Source organism: Opisthocomus hoazin, chromosome Z, assembly GCF_030867145.1.
Source record: "Opisthocomus hoazin isolate bOpiHoa1 chromosome Z, bOpiHoa1.hap1, whole genome shotgun sequence".
NCBI classification, from domain to species: domain Eukaryota; kingdom Metazoa; phylum Chordata; class Aves; order Opisthocomiformes; family Opisthocomidae; genus Opisthocomus; species Opisthocomus hoazin.
The window spans coordinates 86,466,579-86,494,443 of NC_134454.1; the positions used below are offsets into that span (position 1 = coordinate 86,466,579).

At 49.0% G+C, this 27,865-nt stretch overlaps 3 protein-coding genes across 7 annotated transcripts in view; 1 reads left to right on the forward strand and 2 right to left on the reverse strand.

Annotated features, from left to right (window-relative positions):
- The window catches only part of PSTPIP2 (proline-serine-threonine phosphatase interacting protein 2), a 28,408-nt gene extending 22,432 nt beyond the window's left edge, over positions 1-5,976 (reverse strand). For 3 of the 5 annotated variants that reach the window (XM_075447176.1, XM_075447178.1, XM_075447175.1), the window contains exon 1: positions 5,613-5,976. In XM_075447176.1, coding sequence (XP_075303291.1) covers positions 5,613-5,714 — 102 coding nt within the window. In that variant the 5' untranslated portion in view covers positions 5,715-5,976. Of the gene's footprint in view, positions 1-1,873; positions 1,952-5,612 lie in introns of those variants that run through there. The other 2 variants (XM_075447179.1, XM_075447177.1) reach the window with 2 other exon arrangements.
- Positions 5,977-6,064: 88 nt separating this feature from the next.
- ATP5F1A (ATP synthase F1 subunit alpha) lies at positions 6,065-14,033 on the reverse strand. Its single transcript, XM_075447174.1, has 12 exons — positions 13,861-14,033; positions 12,511-12,589; positions 11,277-11,446; positions 10,267-10,440; positions 10,020-10,186; positions 9,729-9,877; positions 8,647-8,798; positions 8,292-8,516; positions 8,080-8,187; positions 7,374-7,518; positions 6,995-7,145; positions 6,065-6,272 (listed from the first exon to the last, which is right to left on the reverse strand). The coding sequence occupies exons 1-12, from the start codon at positions 13,918-13,920 to the stop codon at positions 6,191-6,193; spliced, it is 1,662 nt and encodes a 553-aa protein (XP_075303289.1). The 5' UTR covers positions 13,921-14,033; the 3' UTR covers positions 6,065-6,190.
- A 286-nt stretch (positions 14,034-14,319) lies between these two features.
- Positions 14,320-26,313, forward strand: HAUS1 (HAUS augmin like complex subunit 1). Its single transcript, XM_075411647.1, has 9 exons — positions 14,320-14,408; positions 16,484-16,658; positions 17,246-17,381; positions 18,415-18,549; positions 19,582-19,705; positions 20,475-20,540; positions 22,977-23,048; positions 24,934-24,981; positions 26,017-26,313. The coding sequence occupies exons 1-9, from the start codon at positions 14,358-14,360 to the stop codon at positions 26,098-26,100; spliced, it is 891 nt and encodes a 296-aa protein (XP_075267762.1). The 5' UTR covers positions 14,320-14,357; the 3' UTR covers positions 26,101-26,313.
- The last annotated feature ends 1,552 nt before the right edge of the window (positions 26,314-27,865 follow it).

Here is a 27,865-nt window from a genome sequence, read left to right on the forward strand (position 1 = left end):
CGCAGCGCATCACGAGCATCACTCCATGAACTCCGGCAGGCACCAGGTCCCGGTGCAGGAAAAGACGGACACACATCTCGCCAAAGAAACCAGAACTGGCGGGGTTTAAAGCTGAACCAGTCCCCAGGTGAGGCCTGAGGCACGGCCCCGCCGCCCCGGCGGAGGAAAAAGAAAACCCCACAAGGAAATTCGGCAGTCGCTGTTCACAACCCGCCACGTTTCACAGCTGGAAGCCGCAGCGCTGAAAATGGTTCGGCTTTTGGGGAGTTTGGTTATTTTTTCGACTTCGTCCCATTGACTGGAGCATCCCTCCCCTGCGACCACCCCCCTGAAATCTCCCCTTTCCCATCAGGTTGTCCTGATCACTGTGAAACCACTTGCTCTGGCAAAGAGTTCTCCTTCCCTCTTTGGCTTAAGCAAGGTAATTTAAGAGGAAAAATTGCAGGAGGAAGCTTGCGCTCTCTCACAGCAGACCAAAGCCACATGAGCAGCCCTCTGCACCTCGTCTAAATTCGGTTTTTCCTGCCCATCTCTCGCTCCCCCCCCTCCCTCCTCAGCCCTCGCAGCTGATGAACAGTCACCGGTACGTGGCGTGGAGACGGGTTGGGGTGGTGCCTGCCTTTTCCACGGGCCAAGCGACCGCCGCGGGGCCTCCATCTCTCCACTGAGTCACGTCCACCACGCTCCCATCCAGCCCCTGCCCCAGGCACGCTTCCTTGGTTGGGGGGGAAGCGCACAGGCTTCGGAAAGGGAAAAGCCAAGTAACATCGCTGGCAGGACCGATGCTTTCGGGCTCAGAAAGAGGATTATTCAGTAAATCGCCACGTTAGCTATAAAAGGAGGCGGGCAGGCGTGAGGACAATACTGAGACCAGTTTTGTATCTCCCCCAGCAGTGGAGAGGCAGCACACTGCTCGCCAGACTCTTCTCAGTGGTGCCCAGCGACAGGACAAGGGGCAACGGGCACAAACTGAAGCAGAGGAAGTTCCAGCTGAACATGAGGAAGAACTTTTTCCCTCTGAGGGTGACGGAGCACTGGCCCAGGCTGCCCAGGGAGGTTGTGGAGTCTCCTTCTCTGGAGATATTCCAGCCCCGCCTGGACGCGGTGCTGTGCAGCCTGCTCTGGGTGACCCTGCTTGGGCAGGGGGTTGGACTGGGTGACCCACAGAGGTCCCTGCCAACCATTCTGTGATTCTGTGACGCTGGGAGAGCCCAGAGCCCTGTGTTTACCCCCCTTACGCAGGAGCCCCGAACCCAGCACCCGCACATCTTCCCCCCTATCCTGCAAGACAGGAGCTGCTTCCGAGGCACCACCCGGGCGACCCCGGGCGCCATTGGCCGGCGGGGGGGTTTCAGCCCGCAGCGACAGCGTTTCGCAATTTGTTTGCTGGTTGCCGGTACCTGGAACGAAGGCCCCGCGCACCAAGAGGAACCGAGCCGCCGCCGCGCCGATGCTCTGCGGCGGAGCAGCGGCCATTCCGCACTTCTCCATTCCTGAAACCGCAGCTCGGGCTCGGAAGAATAAATTGCGCCTTTCCCCGAACCGTGGCTTCTCCCCCGCGGCTCGGCGGCAGCGCGCCGAGGGACTCGCTCGTAGTCGGGGCTTCGCTCGACGTCAGAGGACCCCTTTTTTGGCCACGGTGGCCATTTGACGTTAGAAGACCCCCAGCCCGGCACCGGCAGCTCGCCAGGGTCTGTTTTGGGTGCAAAGTCCACCGGGGCTCGGGACACGCGTGGACGGGCAGCGGCTGCGGGGGGGGGGATGCTCAGAGCCTCCATCAACGGCACCCCGCGACCACCGGCCCTGACCGGGGAGGGGTGACCCCCCCGGCCCAGCTGTGACCCCCAGCCCCGGCCGGGTCCCCCCGACTCACCCAGAAGTGGTCCCTGAACCGCGCCTCCCGCATGCTGCCGCCGCCGCCGCCGCCGGGACGCCCCGCACCGGTCCTGCGGCCCCGCCCCGCGGCCCTCCGGCCCCGCCCCGGCCCCGCCCCGTCCCCACCCGCGGGGGAAGCCCACGGGTGACGCCAACCGCCGCGGGCCCGGACGGGGTGTTTCGGAGCGGAGGGTGCCCGCGCAACCGGCAGCGCCTTCGCGGGGGGTGACGGGGCGTTGCGGGGAGGTTCCGGCGGGACGCGGGGCTGCGAAGGAGGAATCACCCCCGCGGCCCCGGCTCCAGCGCGGGGACGGCTGGGACAAAGCGAGTTTATCCGCTGACTGACGTGACCCCAGCCCCTCGCCGCTCGGCAGACGCCGCCGGGGTTTGTACTGGAGAAGCGGGGCTCGCACGGAGTTCTCCAGCGCTCGCGGCTGCGTCACATCCCCGGTTCCGGACCCGAGAGGTTTCAGTCGGGGCTTTGAGATGTTTTAGTGACTTCACAGAATCCCTGCGTGGTAGGAGTTGGAAGGGCCCTCTGTGGGTCACCCAGTCCAACCCCCTGCCCAAGCAGGGTCACCCAGAGCAGGCTGCACAGGACCTTGTCCACGTGGGTCTTGAATATCTCCAGAGAAGGAGACTCCACAACCTCCCTGGGCAGCCTGGGCCAGGGCTCCGTCACCCTCAGAGGGAAGAAGTTCTTCCTCATGTTCAGCTGGAACTTCCTCTGCTTCAGTTTGTGCCCGTTGCCCCTTGTCCTGTCACTGGGCACCACTGGAAAGAGTCTGGCCCCGTCCTCCTGACACCCACCCTGCAGATATTTGTAGGCATTTATAAGGTCCCCTCGCAGCCTTCTCGTCTCCAGGCTAAAACATGTGAACATCTGTCAGCTGTGGTGCCATCTGCCCAGCTGCAATCACGCAAAAAACCTCCAAAGCGCGAATCCGGGAACAAATTCTCCCAAGTTTTCTCCGTCTGATCCAACTGCAGTGGCAGGGCACGCTTTAGGACAGGCAGACAGGCCTGAGTTGGGTCCAGACCCGAAGTGGGGACAGAACAGCTCAGGACCATGCACGCAACGGCCACCATCAGCCCTGCAGCTTCAGCATCACCTGCACGGAGACAACTAATCCATGGGCCCCGATGGAACGCACCCACGAGTGCTGAGGGTGCTGGCGGATGTCATTGCTGAGCCACTCTCCATCATCTTTGAGAGGTCCTGGAGGACAGGAGAGGTGCCCGAGGACTGGAGAAAGGCCAGTGTCACTCCAATCTTCAAAAAGGGCAAGAAGGAGGACCCAGGGATCTACAGGCCGGTCAGCCTCACCTCCATCCCGGGAAAGGTGATGGAGCAGCTCATGCTGGAGGCCATCATCAAGCAAGTGGAGGAAAAGAAGGATATCAGGAGTAGTCAGCATGGATTCACCAAAGGGAAATCATGCCTGACCAATCTGATAGCTTTCTACGATGACATGACTGGCTGGGTAGATGAGGGGAGAGCTGTGGATGTTGTCTACCTCGACTTCAGCAAGGCTTTCGACACAGTCTCCCATGATATCCTCCTAGGGAAGCTCAGGAAGTGTGGGCTGGATGAGTGGTCAGTGAAGTGGATAGAGAACTGGCTGAATGGCAGAGCTCAGAGGGTTGTCACCAGCAGCACAGGGTCTAGTTGGAGGCTGGTAACCAGTGGTGTCCCCCAGGGGTCAGTACTGGGCCCAGTCTTGTTTAACTCACTTCATCAGTGACCTGGATGAAGAGTTAGAATGTACCCTCAGCAAGTTTGCTGATGACACCAAACTGGGAGGTGTGGTAGACACACCAGTAGGCTGTGCTGCCATTCAGCGTGACCTGGATAGGCTGGAGAGTTGGGCAGAGAGGAACCTGATGAGGTTCAACAAGGGCAAATGCAGGGTCCTGCACCTGGGAAGGAACAACCCCAGGCACCAGTACAGGCTTGGGATGGACCTGCTGGAGAGCAGCTCTGTGGACAGGGACCTGGGTGTGCTGGTGGACGACAGGTTCACCATGAGCCAGCAGTGTGCCCTGGCTGCCAAGAAGGCCAATGGCATCCTGGGATGCATCAAGAGGAGTGTGGGCAGCAGGTCGAGGGAGGTTCTCCTTCCCCTCTAGTCTGCCCTAGTGAGGCCTCATCTGCAGTGCTGTGTCCAGTTCTGGGCTCCCCAGTTCAAGAAAGATGAGGAGCTACTGGAGAGAGTCCAGTGGAGGGCTACATGGATGATGAGGGCACTGGAGCATCTCCCCTACGAGGAGAGGCTGAGGGAGCTGGGCTTGTTCAGCCTGGAGAAGAGAAGGCTGAGAGGGGACCTAATAAATGCCTCTACATATCTGCAGGGTGGGTGTCAGGAGGACAGGGCCAGACTCTTTTCAGTGGTGCCCAGCAACAGGACAAGGGGCAACGGGCACAAACTGAAGCAGAAGAAGCTCCAGCTGAAGATGAGGAAGAACTTCTTCCCTCTGAGGGTGATGGAGCCCTGGCCCAGGCTGCCCAGGGAGGCTGTGGAGTCTCCTTCTCCGGAGATATTCAAGAGCCACCTGGACGCGGTCCTGTGCAGCCTGCTCTGGGTGACCCTGCTTCGGCAGGCGGTTGGACTGGGTGACCCACAGAGGTCCCTTCCAACCACGATCATGCTGGGATTCTGTGACAACAGTCGTGCACCGCACAACACGGCGCCAAAACTGTGATTTTTTCCAAATCAGCGACCCACCCCACCAAGCAGGAAATTGTCCCCGGCCACTTTGCAGCAGCAACCAGGCAGAAGTCAGAACTTTGGAGTATTTACCTGTCACCAGAACCAGCTGCTGTGTCTCTGTGCAATCCTGGACCAAGACACCCGTGGGCTCGGTGTCACACCGAAGTGAAACGCAGCACAGCAACACGTGACTGACGGGTCCGGTCACTCTGCAAGCTGCAAAAGCTGTCCCAGAAGGGACAAGCGATGCAGAGCAGCCTGAGCAAAAAGATCTCACCCCCGCACGCCATCTCGCCCAGGAAGCCTCCCAGGCACCCGTTCGGGACCCATGTGCAGACACAGGGTTCACAAAATCATTAAGGTTGGAAAAGACCTCTAAGATCAAGTCCAACCATCATCCCAACACCACCAGGCCTGCTGAACCATGTCCCCAAGTACCACATCTACACGTTTTTTGAACCCCTCCAGGGATGGGGACTCCACCACTGCAGTGGGCAGCCTGGTCCAATGCCTGACCACTCTTGCAGTAAAGAGATTTTTCCTTACATCCACCTGAAACCTCCCCCTCCCCTTTCCTGCTTGGGCAAGGCAGGAGCAACGCCGCGGGAAGCCCTCCTCCAGGAGCACCGCGCTCTTCTGACATTTCCGGACTGAAAATAAGGGTTTAATTTTTCCCGTACCGCAGAGTAAGCGCTCACACTCTCAAAGCACTCCAGCCATTAACGCAGCAGCTCGTTAGCCTGGGACTGTGCGGGAGGCTCAGACACAGCGTTCCCAGCTGGTGGCCATGCAGCAGGTTTGGACCTGGCGGTGGAATGCTCCCGTGGAGGAGTCAGCTGGGGATGGAGCCCACAGCCCCAGCAGCCGCCCCGGTCACAGGTAACGGCGGCACAGCGGCTCACCGAGGACGAAGGACCGAGTTCCAGCGCACCGGGCACAGCTGAACACACCACACAAAACCGAGCAACTTCAAACTGAACTTTACCACATCCCAGACAGAAGCTCTCACAGCGGGAAACATCGTACCATGCAGAAAAAGCCAGGACATGAGACACAAGCTCCGCCATGAACCACTAACGAACGCAGCTTCTTGGCAGAGCTGGAGTCAGCTGCAGAGGACGGTGGCATTTGAATCTCCAGCGGTCACTGCTGCTAGGAAAGGACAGCCAGTCCTGAGAGCACCCGTCTTGTGACAGCCGGGCACCGGGACGGGCTCGACAGCGGCTCCCAGGAATGCTGCCAGAGAACGCTGGGAGGTCCAATTAGTTACCACCCCTGACGAGGCGGCGTGAAGTGCTTCCCCGGTTGCGTGCCCTCCTCCGAGACCAGCTGTCTAGCAAAAATCCACCCAACAGCTCCGACGTCCCCCCCTTTACCGGGGTCCCTTCAGCAAGCCCACACCCAGGGGAGTTCAACGCCGCGGTCTGACAGGCGTGCGCTGCTCAGGCAGCACCGTTTAGAACAGAACACGCCAGCCCTTTACACGGAAACTTTTATTCTGGTTGAGATCTGTACATTCAAGTCGCACGTACTTTGAAGTCTTCGATGGAGCTGGAGCACAGGATCACGACAACAGCGTGGTCTGCTGGGACAGTTTTCAGAGTTTATGCCTCAAAAGTAGACAGGAAACTTGTAACTATCTCCTTCAACTTAGCTTCTGTCTGGTCAGAGATCTTCCCTTCGGTCCTGTCGAAAGAGTTTAGTTAAACTGCCGCAGGAACAGATACAGAGTCGATCCCTGACTAAGGCTACGAAGAAAAAAACCACTTTGCAATGAACCTTCCAATTTCTAACAAAGTTAACAGATGAATGCACATTTCAATGCACGAAGCTGTACCACTGAAGCTACCCTAACATCCCTTCTCCTAAAAAAGTTAGTCCTGTTTAAGAACGCAGGTTGTCAACAAGTCTTTCAGAAGAGCTGCACGCAGCTCAGCAAGGCTCCATCTTCTGCTGAGCTACGCCCCAGAGACGCACGGCACGCGGTGTGGCTCATGACAAGCCAGGACCCGGTTTACAGGACAGGACTATGGAAGCACTCAAGCCCCAGCAGCCCACTCGGTGACAGCGAAGGCAGTGAGCGGCGCTTAACCCACAGTACTGCAACGGTTTAAAGCTGTCAAAACCATGGGAACTAAGTGATTTCAGTATCACATCAGCAGAGGTGAATTCCAGTGGGTTCATTTTAAGCATCAGCTGAATTTCTGAGTGAAAACCGAGACAAGCAGCTGAGCTGTGGATGGCAGTGCAAGGACAGTGGGAAGGGGCTGATTTAAGCTCCAGTTCTGGCAGAAGCAGCTTAACGCCCGATGTTCTAGGACACACTAAATGAACAGTTCAGTGATCACTATCTGCATTCCAGCCACCAAGTCAATACCCTCGGGATGAAGTAAGATAAATCATCATACCTGATTGTGGAGAGGAGGGCCTGGTGCTGGCTCAGTACGTGAGCTAGGAAAGCACTCTCAAATTTAGTGATTTTGCTGGGCTCCAGCTTGTCCAAGTGACCTCTTACACCAGCATAGATGACTGCAACCTGTTCCTCAATAGCCATGGGAACTGCAGAGAAGAAAGCCGTCACACCACTGGTAACTCTTACATCAGGACACAACAGCATGACACAGAGTCCTTCTCGGAAGGATCAACTCCACGTATTCAACACGGTTCAAGCAAGTCGGCGTTTACCACCTCCACACAACAGACACGGTAAACGCTGCCACAGAGACCAACCTCATTAGCACACGAGACTAACGGGGAACGCAGACCTGTCACGCCCAAGACACTCACCATACTGTCCCTGTTTGAGAAGCTCTGTCAGACGTACACCGCGGTTCAGCAGCTGTTGTGTGGCAGCATCCAGATCAGACCCAAACTGAGCGAAGGCAGCTACTTCACGATACTGAGCCAGCTCCAGCTTCATGGTACCCGCCACCTACAACACACGACACAGGGCAGACCGAGTTTGACCGCTTTCTGAACGCATCGACTGGTTTGCAGGTTACCTTCAGCTGACACTGGTCACCAGTCAGCTTTGCCTTGCATACCAGTCAAGCGAATCTTGAGATTCCAACAATGAAATTCACATCTAAATATCCCACTGTCTGCGTGGCCTTTTAACATAAGCACTTTATTCCTCCCCAAAAAGGTGACAGTTGATATTAAACCTCTCCAATTCCGTATGTGGACTAAAAGCACAGGATTAAGAGACCATTCTCTATTTCTGGTTAGATCAGTACCCAGTTCAGCACACTGAAACTTTACAAGTACCACAACTTCATGCTGAGACTATTTTCCTTTCTCCCCCCCTGCCCCTCTCAGCAAGCAATGGAGATATCAAAGAGACCCCCAAAGTCTGTTCTTTTGTAATTTCGTAACGCTAAGGAATCCAAAGCTCTATTCCCTCTGTGTTCACAACTCTTTAGAGCGAAACGGGTTGAGAACCCTACATACTACTCATCTCCAGAGGGAGGAGGAGCAGCAGTTTCATGCTTACCTGCTTCATAGCCCTGGTCTGAGCAGCAGAACCTACCCGGGACACAGACAGACCAACATTGATGGCTGGACGGATACCTTTGTAGAACAACTCCGTTTCCAAGAAGATCTGTAGGAGAGAAATGTTTTATTGCCTTGGTCAGAAGCCTGGAAGCCTCCTCAGAGACCTGCCAGTAGGTTACACCGAAGTACTGGCATGTGAAGAAGTCCTACCTGCCCATCAGTGATGGAGATGACATTGGTTGGAATGTAAGCAGACACATCACCAGCCTGCGTTTCAATGACAGGCAAGGCGGTCAGAGAGCCACCCCCAAAGGAATCGTTCATTTTGGCTGCTCTCTCCAGCAGGCGGGAGTGCAGGTAGAACACGTCACCCGGGTAGGCTTCACGACCGGGAGGGCGCCGCAGCAGCAGAGACATCTGACGATAGGCAACAGCCTGCGTGGTGTAAAGACAGCTTTCAGACTTCAGCAGCTTGTTTAAAATTCTGAATTTGTAAACCTGAGGTGATCTTACAGCTACAAACACCAGTGCTCGACTACGAGGCCTATAAACAGTGTTTGCTGACCTGTTTGGATAAGTCATCATAGATGATTAATGCATGTTTTCCGTTGTCTCTGAAGTACTCCCCCATGGAGCAGCCTGAATAGGGAGCCAGATACTGCAGGGGTGCAGCATCGGATGCTGTGGCAGACACCACAATAGTGTACTTCATGGCATCTGGAAAGAATTGGAGACACACAACACCGTAAGTTCATTACCTCACCATGCCTGCAATCAGCAAATACAACACGCACATGAAGTACTCGCTGTTGAAGCAAGCCCAGGGAGCACTACTACACTGTCACAGGAAAGAACACTGTACTAGACAAACACACCCATTAGCTCAAATAACTCCACAAGTTGCAAGAGCAAGTTTGTGGCAGCCAATGTCTAACGCTTGCAGACTCCTCTCCCATTCAAAATGGAAGTTTAAACTTGCACTAAGATACACTTTGGTTCTAGAAGTAACTCAGCCTTACAGTCTGGGATCTCCTGGCTTTTGCAATGAGGTTATCACCCTTTGCTTCATAGTACCAAACAAACTACTTCTTTAAAATGGATTTATTTTCCTGCTAGTCAAGCAGAGTCATAAGGTGCCTGAGGTGCCATAAGGTCTTGCAAGCTGTTACATATGCAGCCTTGGTCAACAAGATCACAGCTTCTGAAAAGGTGCTATCATTTCATCCCTTCCATTACTTGGGCTGTAAAGTTTGTATTTTGAAGTAAAGTGTCTCCATGGTCATTCACACTGACTTGCAGACATATGAAACAAATGCCAAGTCCTTAAGTACTTGTAGGCAATAGCTTGCCATCAGGCCTGTCTGACTGCCAAGAGGAAGCTTTCTGAACCCTGCTAAAAAAAAACAAGGAAGGTGACTTTTCCAGAAGCAATTCAGCAGTTTTGGGTCCTTACACTAGTCTTCCAATGCAATGCAGCAAAAGAAGGTATTTTCCCCCAAATACCTAGAAAGATTTCTTGTCCAGAAAAGCAGGTAGTTCACTAATTTAATAAGAAAATAATTCTGTCCACACTCGCAGCTAGGAGAGTTCACAGTAGTATTCAGCATTGTAATGAGAACAGGCCCAACCATCTTCAAAGATCTGTACCTGCGTCAGTCAGCCTCTTCACCAGCTGAGCAACAGTCGACCTCTTCTGGCCAATTGCAACATAGATGCAGTACAGCTTCTTTTTCTCATCTGTTCCATCATTAAATCGTTTCTGGTTGATTATTGTGTCAATGGCAATTGAAGTTTTCCTGTGTAACACAGAGATCAGCAAGTTAAGCTGCCTGCAGTTCTCCCAGCCCCCATGCAGCTGTGTTCAGCTCTGTACATGGGTGCACACTGTACTTGAGTCTCCGTTTAAGGAAGCGTTTTTAGCTTGGGCATATGACTTACCCAGTCTGCCTGTCACCGATGATCAGCTCACGCTGGCCACGACCAATTGGCACCAAGCTGTCCACAGCCTTAATACCAGTCTGCATAGGTTCACGCACAGAGATTCTGGGAATGATCCCAGGGGCCTTCAAGCCAACTCTCCTACGTGTCTTAGATGTAATAGGACCCTTAAAAGAGAGGAAACAACCTGTTGCAGTCTGTATCACACAGATACAAGCAGAGCTAGCAAACACCTAGTTACACTTACCTTCCCATCAATTGGATTGCCCAGGGCATCTACAACGCGGCCCAGCAGCTCTTCCCCAACTGGCACATCCACAATGGCACCAGTCCTCTTCACAACATCCCCTTCCTTGATCAGTCTGTCGTTACCAAACACGACAACACCAACGTTGTCCGGCTCCAAATTCAAGGACATACCCTAGGACAAAGATCACATTATCCTGAGAAAACTTACGCCGACATTTATGAAATTTTGACAGTTTAATACCGATAAGGTTATTCTGCAGTGTAGAACACACAACATCATCTATCTCAATCTTACTTGTAACAACAGTCAATGTGCTGCTTTTACATACAATGACTGCTATACTCTTCCATACTGGTGAGAGAACCTGCCTCACCCTTCAGCTTGCTACAAAATTAATCATACTCGCAGCAGTCTAGGATTAAGTCACTTATCTCTCTAAAAATAATGGAGAGGATAAGCAGAGTTCAAACACAACATTTCTCTCCTGCCTAGGAACGGGACAAGGAAAAAGCATTGGCCTCTCCTCGGCCTAAGGTGAGTTAAGTCATTAAAAATACTAGAGGAGATGCTGCAGTACTCAGAACAGTCACCTTTTTAACTCTAGTCTACTCTTAGGACTATAAGAAATCAGCAAACTACACAGGGTACACAAGCACAGAGGCTATTATTCAACACTGAACAGAAAAGCCAACCTGCAACCAAAATAAAAATCCAGTGCCAGATTTGTCCTAGATGAGGACAGATAAAACTCAGATATTGGCCAAGAACCATATACTAATATTGAAAGCACAGTATTACAAATTGAAATAACATTTGCTTTTGCAAAGTATTAAAAATTCAAAGAATATTTGCTTTTGCAAGTATTATTTCAACCAGTTACTATGTGCTGAAGCTGCAGTAAAGTCTGTAAAGATCCACATGGGTAACTCCAAGCACAGTCTCAGGTTCTCCTTAAAAAGAAGACTTTGTATTTCTAGGCTAAACAAACCGCTTTAGTGAAAGCTTACCTTCAGACCAGAAGAGAATTCAACCATTTCTTCTGCCTGGACATTTCTCAGGCCGTACACACGGGCAATACCATCACCAATCGAGAGCACACGGCCAGTCTCCTCAAGTTCCGCAGAGGTGTCAGCTCCCAAAATACGCTCCTCAAGAATAGAGGATACCTCAGCAGTGCCTGGAAAGAGAAGTTTCCAACCAGATTTAGCACATTAAGGCACCATATGAATTCAGTAAGCTTGTCTTGAATTCACAAGCCAAGATACCTTTCTCAGGTATGCCACAAGATCTAGCAAGCAACACTCTTCCTTACATAGGATGTGCAAGATAAGTAACAGCTTCTGTATTCATAGCCAATAAAAGGAGCTTCAACTCACCACAACGAGCCAGCTTCAATCAAAACACTGATGGCTGCTTAGTTCTCCGTTTCCTTCAGTATGTCCTACACTATTAGCAATCTCTTCTTGAACGCAATTATATTAGACTTCGAGAACTGACATGCTAGCTCTGCTTGAAGAGCATTTACTTAGACTGGGGGCATCAAAATACCCTAATTATGACTAATTTGTAATCCAAGGTCCAGATATATTTAAAAGAACTCAATACATCTAAAGAGCAAGTTGTCCAACATAAGCTATAAAAATGTATTCTCCATCGTCCTCAAATGTGTCTGGCAATATAATTCCAACAACTTTTATTTCCTCCGTTAGGAAACAGTAAATAACACTGTAAAACTGTACCTTTCGTCACCCCAAACCACTTCAAAAATCATACATAAATCACTACCAAAAATACAGCTATGCAGTGCCACTGCCTTCTGTAAGCACCAATAAGCTGGCAGCAAAAATACTCAAGGACACAAGGTCACATCCAGGCAGGACTGGGAAAGTCATCCGTTCCTTCATACTGTTACAAACAAGACAGGAAACTGGAGTTAAGAGGCGTTTTTTCAGACAACTCTGTAGGAGAATTTAATTCTTGTGAAGCAGCTAAATGGTGTAACCCAGCTGACATGCAACCACTCCTTCAGTTTGGGCATAATTTGGATAGTTATTAAAGTGAAGTCTTCTGGATGTGACTGTGTAACAGACAGTTCACTGCTAAATGCTATCCGTACACAAATATCCTCAAGCGTTTTGTCAACTGACACACACAATCCCACACTCCATATTCAAACTCCTTTTAGTCTGACAGAGCAAGTTCTTAACGGCACTCTGACATGAAGACCTTTCTCAGACTCACCAGTTTTCTGAAAGCTTGTTTTGGAAGCATGGATGTTTCTTGTAGCAACAAATGCCGCGCCAAGGGTGTTTCTGGAAATCTAAAATAAGCAATTGTTTCAGCAACAGTGAGATTTCCTCAATCATTGAAAAAAAATTTAAGAGATAACACACTAAAATTTTTGAACAGGAGCTTATACATTTAACATGTCTCAGTTTTGCGCTAAGCTCCACTGCACTCCATCTGCAAGCTGTAGTTATGGAACTACGTCCAGCAATACTAAGCAAGAAGAGGTGAATATTAAACAGAGACAGATTTAGAGCAAGGAGATTGCTCTGAATTGCTTGCTGCATTTTCCTGCATTGCACTGATGTCACCATCACAGCAGCTCCCAAAGCAACACCGCCCCTTTTTCGCCACCTTTGCTGTGACCACCAAAAACCTGGAATGCTGTAAAACATTAGGGTAAATACTAAACATAAATTATACTTGCTAAGTAAAAGAACAAAAGACACTATCTGATACATTACCTAACTTCTTGCTGAGGGAATTATGGATGCGTACGTAACAGATTAATTTCCTGAACTACTGGATTTAGGGTTTGGTTTTTCCTCCAACAAGTTCCTTGATCATTAGTGCAAACTGCCTGCTGTAGGAGACCCTGCTTCGGCAGGGGGGTTGGACTAGATGACCCACAGAGGTCCCTTCCAGCCTCTAGTATTCTGTGATTCTGTGAAATCAGCGCACCATCATGGTTCTGCACACAGCAGAAATAAAATTGTGTCCTCTTAAAAAAAAAAAGAAATAATCTAACTATAGAATTTCTGAAGCATGGCTGGAATAAATATGAGAGCAGAAATTCATAGGAAAAAAACAAACCTGAGACAATAAATGCATTAAAGATTACTGTAGTCGTGCCTCCCAAGCACAGTCCCCTGCACAGCGTCAACGCCATCTCTCTGAACGCCTGGGCAGGCCTCTCTCCCGTTCACCTTCACAAGGGACACCGGCCGGGATCGACTCCCTCGCCTTCCCCACAACCACAGAGAAAAAAACACCCCCCGGCAAAGCCTGGCAGCTCAAACCCTAACCCCGGCTGTCACCTGGCAGCTTCCAGACGCGAACGCCGGCAGTGCCAACCCCCAGACCCCCCGGCCCCTCAGGTGAGGGCACCCCCGCCCCTCAGCTGGGGGCCTGGCCCCGCTGGCACCCGGCGCCGAGGCGACCCCCGCGCACACACGCACCCCTCCGCACCACGCGCCCCAGAGCGGGAGGCCGCGGCCCCTCAATGTCACCGCGGCCGCCAAGATGGCGGCGGCACCCCTTCCCCCCCCGCCTTCTCCCGCGGTAGGGAGGCGAGTGCGCGCTCACCAGGCCGGCCTGCCGCGGCAGGGAGCGGGCGAGGGCGGCAGCCAGACGGGCGGAGAGCATGGCGGCGGCGGGCGGCGGCTCCTCCGGGCGAGACTGAAGCGGGCTGCGGACAGCGGCCGGCCCGGCGCTCTCTCCACAAAATGGCGGTGGCGCGCTCCTCCCCTTTTGCCGGCGAAACCTCGCCCACTGCTGCGAGTGGGGCGGGGCGCAGCCCGGAAGTGTTTCCCCCCCCCCTCAGTCGGTGAGGGAAGGTATCGATACATGTAAAATTATTGAAAAATACCGACAGAAATGCGGTTTTCAGAAAAATACCCCGCTGCGTCAGGCGCCCTGGCAGCGCGGGGTCCGGTGTCAGGCGCGGGAGGCAGGGCTGGGGGGGGTGGGGGGGGTGGGGGGGCTGGGGGGAGTGGGGGGGTCTCCCGCCACGCCCCCCGCACTGTAAATCCCATGAGGCCCCGCGCGGCTGCCGCGCGCGGGGGAAGCCGGGACAAGGCGGGATGCTCGAGCCGGCGGCGGACGGGGCCGGCATGGAGGAGAAGATCCAGCGGGTAGCGGCGCGGCTCCGGGGCGGCGGGGGTCGTGGTGGTGGCGGCGGCACCGGCCTCCGGCTGCCCCTCGCCCGGCCGGGGGCTCCTCCCCGCCTGGTGGGGGGCGCCGGGCGGTGGCGGGCCTCCCCCGCCCCGCTCTTCCCTCCGGGCCCGCACGGGCGAGGCGCCGCGCTGAGGGGCGGAGCGCCGGAAAGGCGCGGGTCACCCCGTGCCCGTGAGCTTGGCTTTCTTGCTTGGTCTTGTTCCCATCTGCGCGCAGTCGCTGCTGTTTGCTCCTCGGGGCGTCGCGGCGTTCTCCCCGGCGTAGCTCGGGGCGGTGTCCGCTGTGCGCAGCGTACGCGGGTGAGGTGCTGGCGTGGCGGGAGGACGGGGCCAGGCTCTTATCGGTGGTGCCCAGCGACAGGGCAAGGGGCAACGGGCACAAACTGAAGCAGAGGAAGCTCCAGCTGAACAGGAGGAAGAACTTCTTCCCTCTGAGGGTGACGGAGCCCTGGCCCAGGCTGCCCAGGGAGGCTGTGGAGTCTCCTTCTCCGGAGATATTCAAGCCCCGCCTGGATGCGGTGCTGTGCAGCCTGTTCTGGGTGACCCTGCTTGGGCAGGGGGTTGGACTAGGTGACCCACAGAGGGCCCTTCCAACCCCGACCGTGCTGTGATTCTGTGACACGCTGTAAAGAAATGTCTCTTCAAGGTATAAGGCCAAGTCCTCTTCTACCATTGGGTTCCTTAGACAAGAATTTGTGGTTACTCAGTGTTGAGCTTCTACGTGTTCAGTTATTATTCATTCAAAGATCCGGTAATGACCTAACTGTGATATATACTGTAAACTGGCGTCCTTTATTACGGCTGCTGGGGGATCTCTCCTCCAAACATGCGCATCAAACACCCTTTCATTTCAGATTAAATATGATCACAATGTACGTATTAATTATACTTCTGAGAAATACTTAACACGTTTGTGTTTTTTCTGAGAAGTAATTAGCTTATGTTAATGTCCTTTGCACGTGTCTGTTAAGGGTTTTCAGATGAAGGCTAGGGCTCTTCATCACAGTGTCCACTGGTTGAACTCTGTTTCTGCGCAAACTCAGTTCTAAGATCACAAACACCGTGTCCTTCCAGGTTGTTTTGTTCCGGTCGTGTTGCCCTCTTGGTGCCTCTTCATCTCTAGCTCGGCGCATCTGCCCTCCTAAGGCCGAGCTGTCTGGAGTGGAATTATGTGGGAGTCTCTTATCCCACAGCTATCCCAGTTATCCACTGAGAACCAAGACTTGCTTTGGTTTTAGTTATCTGTTGTGCAATAGTTCTGGTGACTTGAAGTGATAACTTATATCTACTACATTCACAGGTATCAATCCCTCTTTTTCTTTTGAGGACTGTAGCTTAAATATTTTGAAACGGAGGTTAGTACAACAGTTGCAGCGTTAGATCATTACGTATGCAAGAATACAAACTGTAGTAATAGAACTACTAACAACTAGAAAATATCATTAAAGCTACTTTGTTGTAGTTTCACGTTTCTTATGATCCCTTCTATCATTATCGGTCATAATCTCATCTTTCTGTACCACCTGAGAGCACTGCGCTGATCTCGATCTACCTTCTGACCTGCTTTTCAGTGCTGAAAGCTGTGCTCTGTCGGGCTCGTGCACACTGTAGTAACCCTTTCCCCGCTGCTAGCCCGTAGAGGCGATCGGGGTTTGGTCAGTTTTATCCCACACTGCTTGAATGCGGTTTTTTACCAGATGCCCAAATACCCCTTTCACACCTCTTGGATCAGTAGTGTGTCACGTTAATAAACAGATAGAATTTTATCACCTGGAGATAAGTAGGTGTCCAGTGAAATGAGCGATATTAAAGGGGAAGTGGTTTTCTAAACTACAGAGTGTGTTTCAAGAAGAGACAAAGGAAGTTGTCTCCCCTTTTTCCGCCCATGCCTTGGCTGATGCAGTAGGAATTAGCAGTTATTCTTCAGGAACATTGAGCTTACAGCACTTTACATTTTTCACATCTATTGGCTATTTTCTGTTGTTTCACTTGACCATCTGCTCTTCCTCCACTTCTCCCCACTTCTCCGTCAGGTTGGTGCATGGCTAAAGAAAATATATGGGAATGAGCCTGTTCCACAGTACGAAGTGAATGAGAGCACTGTTGATATCTTGTATCAGCTTGCAGAGTGCAATGAAGCCAGAGACAAGGATGTTTCTCTGCTGATAGAGGACATGAAGCAGAAGGCAAAAGAATATGAAGCAAAAGGTGAGTTTGAAACTCCACTTCTCAGTTCCATCAAAGATAGGTTTTTCTTAGTGATCCTGAAGATTGTCTTTGCTGAAGTCTTACAAATACATATTTATTTTTATACAAAATGGGAACGAATTCAACTTTTGTTCTGGTACAGCTTTTACTACAATGCATCCCGTGCCTTCCTTTACAGTGACAGAAGGTTGGTCAAGAGCAATTTAAGCCATCCTGAGCAGGCTGTAAATACAGACAAGCAGATTAATTGCTGAAACCTCCTAGCCTGCTGGGCTGAGTAGTACAGCATTGAGATATTGGCTGGATAGACAGGGAAGCAACCCTACAGCTGTTTTAAGAGTCTGAGCCGGTGCTAATCCACTGTTAAGGAAAGCGCTTGAGGAGTCTGAAACAACAGCGAGGTGATTAAGTTATGCTCGAGCTGCCTAGAGTGAGTGTTTGAGGATGTGTTTTTTTGGAGCATGTGAGCTGTTCAGGGAACCATAATACGTTTTTAACGTGTGTTGAAAGAGGGAGTCCCATCTAGGCCTTTAAAGAACAGTAACATAAAAAAAAAATTGCTATTTTGGCTTGTATTTATTTTCCAGCTAACCATCTACAGGGCATTCTTAGAGAAAGCCTGGGTCTTTCCCTATCCAATCTGTCCGTTAAAGGCATCAGCTGCCTCAATGCCCTGGTAAACAGCGCAATGACACTTGAAACGAAGGACACTTCTCTTACCAGGTAATTATTCCCACTGTGCATCATGAGTAATGGTCTGTGCTGTTTCTCTCTGATTTTTCCATTCAGCGGTTTCAAACTTGACTTTCACACCCAGAATCTTACTTATCCAGCTTCTTTTGCACCCTTTGGGCAGCTTTGAAATGGAGGAGCGGAGCACAAAGCTCTAACTCTTTATTATCCCAGCAAAGGAAGTCTCTGAAGCCAGAGAGGTGCCTCAGCCGCAGTTAAATCCTCCTTTTGCCCCCGCTTTTGCGGTCAGTGGCCGCAGAATGCTGCCACTTAGACTGTCGTGCCAGGTAGCACAAGCTAGAGCAGGTTTCATACTGCTTGGGCAAGGACTGAGGAACTGTAACCGGTCTTTGTCGCAGCTCCTCTTTCTTCTCTCTGTTACCGGGCCTCAGTTGACGTAAGGAGATTTCCTTAGCTCAGCCACAGGGAAACGTCAGCTGTTGGTTGGTCTGCTCTTCCTGGGCCCCTCTCCCTAGCCTCGCCTTGACCCATAACACAGCAGGTCTCTGCTGAACCCTGGCAATGAGGAAGGACCAAAATCTGCCTTGGAATCCAATTTTTGTGTGATGTTCAGGAGCCCTGGCTCTTACAGCTCTGCTGAGCTGGAGGGGTAAGCAGCTTTGAACCATTTGGGAAGGAGAAGAGACTCAAGTACTGCTGGGCATGTACATTTTTGGGGACTGAATAGTTTCTCTCAAAGGCAATTTGGCGAGCTGGGGGCAGAGCATCTGATCATGTCAAACCCAGTGGTTGTATTCACTAGGGTGCTGGGTCTTGTTTGCTTCCTCTTACTTGGGTTGCTGGGCCATTTCCCCTTCCGGATGAAATCTTCATTAGTTAAGGGAGGCAAATACACTTCGTGACTTATTTTACTGTCCTCCTATAAAATAGCTGGCAGTTACCTGATGTATCGGGAGAACAAAAAAAACAGTCATTTGTGGAAAGTGTGGAGAAAATAATAGTGATTCTGAGTTTCAGAACAGCTGACTCTTGAGCATGCCGACTGAATTTCTCTTTTCACCAGCTTCTTCTGCGCCATCAATGACATGACTTCAGAGCTGTACACAACAGAATTAAAAAACAGAGAAATGGACCTGGAATTGACGAACATTAGGAAAAAACTAACTGTGGCGCTGCTGCTGCAAGAGCGGTTAGAAGAGTGAGTAATGAATGAGAAAAGGGAAGGATGTAAGCAATACTGCTGATCCCTGCCGTGTGGAACATTGGTTGTGATAATTAACAAGGTTAAATGAATTTTCAGGGTTTTGATATGTCTTTAATTTGCAGTATTTGCAAGTATCTAACGAAAGCCATGTGCTACAGACACATTCAATAATCAAAAGAGGTTTGGGGTACCATCAAGCTCATTATTTTAAACCAAAAATGGTCTACAAGCAGTTCTTATAGAATCGTTAAGGTTTGAAAAGACCTCTGAGATCATCAAGTCCAACCATCAAAGATGTGGGGTGGCATCTTCCACCAGTTGCCTTCGTCTGAGGTTGAAGGCAAACTTGATTTTCTTACCACATTTAGCATGGGCTCTGTAGTCAGAGTGAAGGAGCCAGGCAAAACAAAAACCATTCCCAGGTAAGAATTTCCTTTAACCGGTGTGTGAGAGACTTAATAATGCTAATTAAAGAATAATCAGTACAGAGTCCATTCCCTAGAGGATATAATCTGCAGTGCTTTGCCAAGTGTGGCAGGATCAACCCCTGCCTTGAGTGAGGATTGGCCCAGATGATCTCCACAACCCCCTTCCACGCTAATTACTTGCTGGTTTGTGTCTTTTAAAGTAGTGATTGTGGCGCCGCTTGTAGCAAAGACACCAGACCGGTGTGCTTCGTGCTGGCTTGCTGTGGCCCCGCTCTGCGATCTGAAGTTTAGCTTGTATAACAAGTCCCTGGCTGAACTGGGGAATTATGCAAAAGACTCTTACTCTTTGCTTTTATGCAGATGGCTTTCCCCTTGGCCTTTTTTTTTCCCTCTGGCATTCAGGACTCTGGATGTAACAGCTGTGGATGTTTCCACTGGGAAATTTCATAGGGAAATGCGAGTTTTTCCTCAATTCTCTCCCTTTTGCTGTTGGTTGTATTACAGGGTTTAGCCTGAGCATAGATGTCTAAGCAGGGTTTGTATACTGGTATCTCTTGAAATGTAAAAGTTTGTTTCTTTTTGTATTTTTTTTTTTAAGGGATCTTAAAAAAACAGAGGAACGTCTGGAATTGGCACAGGTCAAAGCTGACAGCCGATCACATAAACTGAATTTCCTGAAAGATAAATCTGAGGATTTAAAAATCAGGATCAAGGCTGCTGAGGTAGAGGAGTTTTCTAACAAGACGTTGCGATGGGATGGCACAGTCACAGTTGGTCGGGCCCAGAACTGTAGTTAAAGACATCCCTGGAGCTTCCTAAACTCCAGGATTTAAGAATCTTGGGCTAAAAGGACAATGCGTTACTACAGTTCCGTTATTCCTGCTATATTCATTGTCTCGCCCCAGGACATCCTGTGATAAATGCAAGGACACTTTCTCTTCTTCCACTGAGAACTCAGTATTAGCTCAGACTACCTTGTGCCTTTTGTGAGGTGCTGTCATGGAAGAGTATGCAGACAGCTACCAGCAGAGCAGCTGATTCACTGAGCTAAATTGTGTGTCAAAATTCTGAATATAGCTATTTTTTGAAATTAATGAATGATTAAACACAGAAGCCAGAAGTTGTACTGTCTTCCTCGTCACATTTCATACACGACGGAGATGTGAATATTTTATTTAACACGTGAATGCTGTATGATACCTTGACAAATACGAGATAGGAAATGTTGTATTAGAGTTGTTAACATTTTACTAAGAAACCTCTTCCCAGCCTTGCTGTGTGCTCTTCTCCCACTAGTTTTCCAGAATTCTCAATACATATTCCAGTAGCAACTGATTTCATATACCAGTTGTAGCTGTGGTCGAAATAGCGCACGTTTCTGTTGTTAACAAACTGTATACTTGTTTGCCTGTTTAGGTGAAAACCCAAGGAAATGGTAAAATTTTTCTCCTCTCTGCTGTATTTTGTGAACGAGCCCTTTCCTCTTTGTAGGAGCAGCTTATTGCCACGGGGTTGGACCAGTCGCTGACGCACGAGTCACTCATGAGCCTGTCTGAGGTAGGTCTTTTGGTGGATGTCTCTACAGTGGTGCAGACCAGGCTGGTTTGTTGGGTGGTTTTGGGAAATGTAGTTTGCTATTTGGTTACCTGAACAAATGTCAACGGTAAAAAGAAGCACCAATAAAAATTCCGTAGGCAGATAGCTCTGAGCTGGGTTGCGTTAGATGGGTTTGTCTCTCCTAGAAACTGAGGAGCGTCTGTGGCTGCTGAAGTGGTACCTTTTAATGGGAGTTAAATATGGGCTTTGTAGTTGGGAAGAAGCTTTCCTTCTGGACTGCTTGGGAGGAACAACTGGCATCTTTCCATTGCTTTTTGTTTTTCCCTCTCTTCTCTTACTGCCTCTGTCTGCAATTGGGAATGTAGCCTGTTTCCATGGGATCGATTCCCCAACGCTGAAAGAAAATTGGCAGCCTGTGATCTGCCTTCTCCCTGTGGTCGGCGTTTTAAACACAGTGGGTATTTTGTGGACTGTACCCTGTTAGGGGGCTGCCCGTGTATTGCAAGTGCTTGATACAGTGACCCCGGTGATTCCTTCTAGCTTGTGTGAAATAAACCTGCCTGCAAACACTTCTGAGCAAGGGGAGGAGGTCGAGTGAAGCCCGAATCCTGAGCCGCTGTGTGCTCTTTTCCTTGTGTCTTTAAATGAAACATTTGTGGCTGTATAAGGACAGCAGGATAATTTGTTAAAGGAAAAAGCACATTTCTTGAGTTACTAGCTGTGGATTCTCCAGCTTTGTGGTGAAGTATTTGTACACATGTAACATGTCTGTGGTGTTCTGTCTGCACTCACTACACTTTATTTTATTTGCTATTACTGTAAGGAGAACTTAGTCTTTCTCCTCACATCTTTTGGTAGCTTTTCCTGCGTGTTAAGTTGAGCACTGAAAATACGTTTCCCGACTTTTAGGTTGTCGTTCTCATGAACCAGCACTTGGTGGCGATGTTTACATGGCACAGTGCTGCAGAGGCGTACTAACCAGAAATAATTCGTGTTGGAATTTTGCATACAAAGTCATTGCAATTTCCTAGACTTGTCATCTTCTAGAATCTGAGCATAAGGGCAGGTTTGACTCCCTGATATTTCTAGATCTGCTTTGCCAAGAGCACAGTGAATTTGGCAGCACAAATTGCTTGATCTTGGAGTGTTTTTTTTTTTTTTTTTTACTTTTTGTTGAGTATTTGAAAAGAGTTGAGGACTGTGGAAGGTGCTCCGTTTTCAGCCCCAAAGAGAAATTATTTCCCTTTTTTAACAGAATAAACAAAGCAATGGAAGTGTAAGGGGAATCTTTTTTCTGCTGCATATGCAAAAGTGTTTTCACACAGAAGGCATAGGCATGAGAATGTATCCCATTCCTTGGGGCTCTGTTCTGTCTCTGGCCAGTCAGGTTTGATTCAAAGATCCAGTAGGAAAAACCTAACAGTACAAAGTGTACTGTTAAGCAGGGATTCTTTATTGCAGCGCCAGGCACACGGGGGATTTCTCCTCCAAACTTGCACACCAGACACCCTGTTGCTTCAGGTTAAATACAATCACACATGTAAATATTCATTATATTTCTAGGAACTAATTAGCATATGTAAATATCTGTCACGCATGTCTGTTAGCATCTTTGGGTGGTCTTCGGGGGTCCCAAGATGAAGGCCCATCCTCTTCATCACACTGTTCACTGATTGACATTTGTTTCTGTGCAAACTCAGCTCTAGGATCACGTCCATGGTGTCCTTCAGGTGGTTTGGCTCTGGTCTTGTTGCTCTCTTGGTGCCTCCTTATCTCTGGAGCTTGGTGCATTTGCCCTCCCAAGGCCGAACTGTCTGGAGTAGAATTATTTAGGAGTCTCTTTTATCCCACAATTATCTCAATTATTTGCTGAGAACCAAGACCGCTTTTGTTTCACTTAATTATTTTGTCTAACAGCTAAGTGATAGCTTGTGCCCATGTCCTTCCACTACATTCCTTAATGAGAAAACAGGGATTAGTGTAACAGTTACATCGTTAGATCACTGTGCCTGCAGGAATACAAGTTACAGTACTAAAGACTACTAAAAACTAGAAAATATTAAGGCTTTTTTGTTATAGTTTCACGTTTCTTACAGTCCCCTTTATCAGGTTGACAGTGAAAGTCCTCTGTCTGGTGGATTCTCATTTGAAATCCCCTCTCCTTTCAGGGAGGTGAGATCAGGTGGTTATACTGTAAGAAAAGATACCCGTAGATGTCTTCAGAGTGAAGAAAGTATGATACCGGGGTTTGACTGACTGCTAAATGAACAAATAACAGATCTTTAGTTTTCCGTGGGTTTTGAGAAGGATCATGGAAGCTCACACCAACATCTGAGAATTCTGAAATGCTGTAGGTAGTTGTGGATCTACTTCACTGATATATGTCACTTCCACAAGTAAGACTGTAGGATATAATCTGCCTTGCTCTCTTTGCAGAAAGTGGCTGGACAGCAGGAAGAACTTGCGCAGTTGAAGAAGAACCTGGAGTACTACCTAGATTTACCTCCTGTAATTATTTTTTCTACTGTTCTATTGTATTTGCCATCAGATTAATTTTAATGGAATTCAGAATGTAGCGGATATTGTTGTGTGGTTTCAGTGGACAGGCAGATGTCCTACAGGTCTATTAACAGTGTAAACAGAAGACTTTGATTAAATGGAAGGCCAGCTATTTATTAATCCAAGCCAAGAAATTCAGTATGCTTACCAGGCAAAGTTTGTTCTAACAAAACACACGGATTTTCTGGGTCAGTTCAGTATCAAGTTGAATTAGCTAGAAATTAGACACAAAAAAAGGAAGAAAAATATCATTCCTTGGTATAACAAATTTTTTGAGATTTACCTATATGTTAGCTAGGCATGTCATCAGGCTGTCAATATGATGGACACAGCACATTGTGCAGAGGTTGGAGCTCTGAGCAAGATTTTAATGACTATGAAGACATCGCCGAATGTTGGCGTTGTCACCTGAACAAGTGCTCTAGCTGGTGTGAGTACTGGCTGCTCCATCACTTTCTTCAATTTCTCTTGAGGGTGATAGGTATGCAGCTCTCTGAAAATGCAGGTTTCTCATTTAGGTGACTAAATTGCAGTTTTGAAAGCCCCTGTCTGTGTATCTCCATTTCATATTTTGGCTGCTGTGACTATTGGTTCCTGTGCTAGGAGTTACTCTGACTGCTGTGGGAAGCATCTGTTAAATTTTGCTTTTTTCGAATTAGAACGCTTGTTACAAAAGATTGTTTCAGCTAAGGGTAATTTTGTGAACAACTTTATAGCAACTTAACGAAGTCGTGGGTAAACAAGGCTTTAGTCCATGAAACAGAAGGCCTTGGCTTTGTGTGATGTCTGTACGTCTCCACCTGTGATATTTGGGACTACTAAACCTGAGCATTTCCAATCTCCGTTAGAAGATTGCCATTGCTTTTACAGATGAGTATTAAGGGCTTTTCTCTGTCATTTAGTGGAGAAGTAGCAAAAAAAGTGGTAGGTGAATAGCTGAATGGGTTTTGGTTTTATTAAATACAATTGCAACTGTTTAGTTTATGGTTTTGTATTTGACTTACCTGATACGGCCCCTGTTACATCCTCATCTGAGTGCCCTGCAGCCTTTAACAGAGCTAACCTGAGACCTTTCTGTGTAAGAGATGAAAAAGATTTATTCTAGTTCTTATAAGTGGGGCATAGAGGTCCAGAGAAAGAAGGAGACTTGTCCAAAATCACAAAGAAACTCTGCGATCAACCACACCTCATGTATTATGAACTAGGGACCTGTCTGCTGGGCCACCTTCTCTCTCCATTCACCTCCTTAGCCCTGCCATCAAGTTCCTGCCTCTTGAGATGTCTCCCTCCTAGAAGGATGAAGGGAGAGGGTGGGACTGCTTCTCTTTTAAATCCATCTTACCCTGAGAGGCAGCTGCCTCCTTTCTTTAAGCGAAACAGGACGATGTTCAAATTGGAGCAAGTTCTCCAATTCCCCCCTCCCTCCAATCTTGCTGTCAGTGGAGACGAGGAGAGCCCCGATGCCTCGCTTCTAGTGCAGGCAGAAGGAGGGAGGAAGGTTTAGACTTGCAAGCTTATTGTGCTTTGGAAAATTCATTAATGGATATGTTTAAAATCCAGTGCCTCAATTGGTAGGTTTGGAAATTTGCTAAAAAGTGGGGGTTTTTTTAGACTTTAGGCCATAACAGACTTTTGAAAAATACATGCCTGCCCAAACCAAACTGATACTAGGCTTTTAATCTCCGTACCTTTTGCATGTGAAGGGTGTACACGAAACTGATTTCATTATCCCTGAATTCCCCTGCGGCACATCATTAGACTCTTGCAATGATGCAGGGACTCTTGTGTTTCCAGCTGAAATATTGATTTTTTTAATGCCATTTTCTCTCATTAGAGTCTTTCCCTTGCGCGAGTGAAGATTGAAGAAGTGAAACGAGAAGTGGTAAGAGTTTATCTTTCATAGAGATTTAAATGACTGACGTTGTCCCAAAACAAGCTATATATATTAATTGGTTGTGGGTTTATCTACCTCAGATTGTAGTCTTAATGATCTCTAGAGGGAGGTTTTGCTCTGGTAAGTCAGAAGCCATGCATATTGGTAGGAGGAACTGGTGGAAGAACGATGTCTAAGCTACAAAGGCGGTTGGGCATAACAGCATCAGTGGGATCAGGTATCTATATCGCTCCAGATTTTGTCTGCTTCACCTGTCAGAATGTTTATTCACTCAGCTGTTTTGCAGCTTGTTGGTCTCACAACTTTCCTTGCTGCTCCTGAAGTCTCAGGGGGCTCTAGGGCCCACATTTTTTCCAACAGTTGCCTTGCAGGCTGCAGTGGGGACCTTTCTCTATAAAACATAATGGCAGTTTCATGCGTGCCTGTGTAGTCTACAGGTGTGGTTGTCGGGAAACATTCATATCAAGCTGTTGGGAAGTTCATGTGTAGCTTTCCTGAGTGAGCTGGGCCACATTTGAGCATAAAAACCTGTCGTTATTTCTTTGGGCTACTGTCTGCTTTCTCATAGATACAACACAAGTCGGCGATAAGCCTTAAAGCTGTGATCAAAAATTGTGGCTCTTTGCGAGCGTTTTGTACACTTTCAGATGGGACAGCTCGGGTTGGTAAGCCACTTGTTTTTGACTCGGAAATACAAGCTCACCTTACCAGCCTGAGGCTTTTATTAGGTCAGAACACTCACCTCTGGAGTGTACCTGTTCAGCTTGAGGGTGTCTAATACCACACTGGGGCACTGGGCTTGTTTAGCCCTTCATTTGGAGACTTCTCTGTAGCTGTCTACAGCGACTGCTGCCGTTTGCAGTAGTGAGACTTTCCAGTTCAACGCTTGGGTTAATCAGTGCTAATAATATCCCAAGATTTGCTCATCGTAGGTATGTTTGTCTAACAAGAATGTAAGAAAACTGTTTCGTGGTTACTGAGTCCTCCTGATTTTTTGTTTGTTTTTTTTTTCCCTCCTGCTAGGACATCTTGGATGCAGAGTTCTCAAAGGAGGTTGAGATGCTGACGCTTGAGATGCCAGAGCCCAGCAAATGCCACTTCAAATGAAGTGGCCTGCGTGGAAGATGATTTCCTTTCTATTGTCTATTTGCACTAGTAAAACATTTTGGACTTCTCCCTGTACTTCTGCAGCTTTCCATCTTACTCTTCTTGGTTTTGGATGGCATGTTTGTCACCTTTCAGCAAGCATGCTCAGGGGTTCGTGTAGCCTTCCATTTGTAAACATCACCTATTGTTCATAAAATAACCCCCAAACTTGCTGTTTGCTCTCTCATTTCTTTTTCCATGTGTGATACACACCTGTGACTGGCCTCCAGATGGCACCTTGACCAGGAGATGTCCCTGTCAGGATCTGGTTCACCATTACTACATAGAATTGAACTCATCACGGAGTCTGGTTTTCCTCTTTTTTCCCTGTCTGGGCTCTGGACTGTGCTTTTTACCTGCTGGGTTGTGGAGCCTCTGAGCCCACAAAGAGGGTTTTCCTGTGTGTATGATGGCTGTCTACCTCTGGGGAAACAGGTTGAGCTCTGTTTTACAGACAATGTGTAGTGACATCTGTTTGCAGTTAGTCACTAAGGATTACGGTAATGATTTAGCATGGTGTGCCTGTCCCCAGGAGCTGTTACTTCACTGTAGAAACTGATTTTGCTGATCTGCAGGAAGAGAGATTCTGTTGCTTCATGTCCTCCCTTGAAGCGATAGGATCACGAGATCTGTATCTGGTCAGGCTTAGGGTGTAGCTCTGGTTTCTAAGAAGCTGCAAGCTCAGAATGACATGGGTGTTGAACTGCCACAGCCACCTCACCTTGTGACCTCGTTCACCTTCCTTCCCTGTGATGGGGAAGAATTGGAGGATGCTCTGAGGGCCAGTGCTCACGGGAATCTTTGGCCTCGTCTTCCATACGCTGGGTGGAGTTGCTGTTTAGTTTCAGGGGTTTAAATCGAGATGTTGGGAGAAGGTTAGTTGCTGTAGTTTTGTGGCTATTTATCTTCAGTTCCTTCTGGGCTAGAAATCAAGATGGCAACAGCAAGTGGGAAAACTAGATTTTGTACACGGGGGCTAAATTTTCTGAAGGGAAGTTACCTCGGAGGTAACTGATGTGAAATCTAGAGCAGGCACAGTAGTGTGGGGATGACTACGGGTACAGCTACAGCTTACGAAAAAACACTGAAAAGAAGGCAAGGGGAAAGGGGAGTAGTGTTTGAATCTGGAAAGGGAAAGAGCACAATCTGATCTTTGCTGTGGTGGAAGGGGAAAGAAATCACAGTCTTGAAAGGCACCAGAAGGTAGCTGGGTAGACAGCAGAGAATGATTTAACAGGAAAGCCCTTCTACAGCACTGGAGGCCATGGCCTGACAATTAAGGAATCTTAATCACTGGAGGCTTTTAAAAGCAGATTAGAAATGCTTTGCTTAAGTGTTTATAATGTGAGGGAGTGTTGATCGTGCTTTGGGATAGAAGAGTGGATTAGACGAGGGCTTGAGGGTGCTACCAGCCCTGCTTTTCAGTGAGAGCCTCAACTCACTCAGCTAATGTTAGATGAAGGCTTTTTGTTGCACACGTGTGACTCTGACTCAAGGCTCAGGAGGTTTTCCCAAGGCTGTGGAGCTCCTTTGGCACCGCTTCATCACCCAGCACCGCACCGGTCATGAAACCTGGGGGGTGTTCTCCCCTGGCGCCCGCGGGGCAGCTGCGCCGCTCCCTGGCTGCTGCTCCTTCACAGCGTGTGCTGTGTCCCACTCGTCGGCAAAGACCCCGAGCACAGACAGCAGCAGGGCGAGGCTCTGACTCGGATGCTGTCCAAAGAGA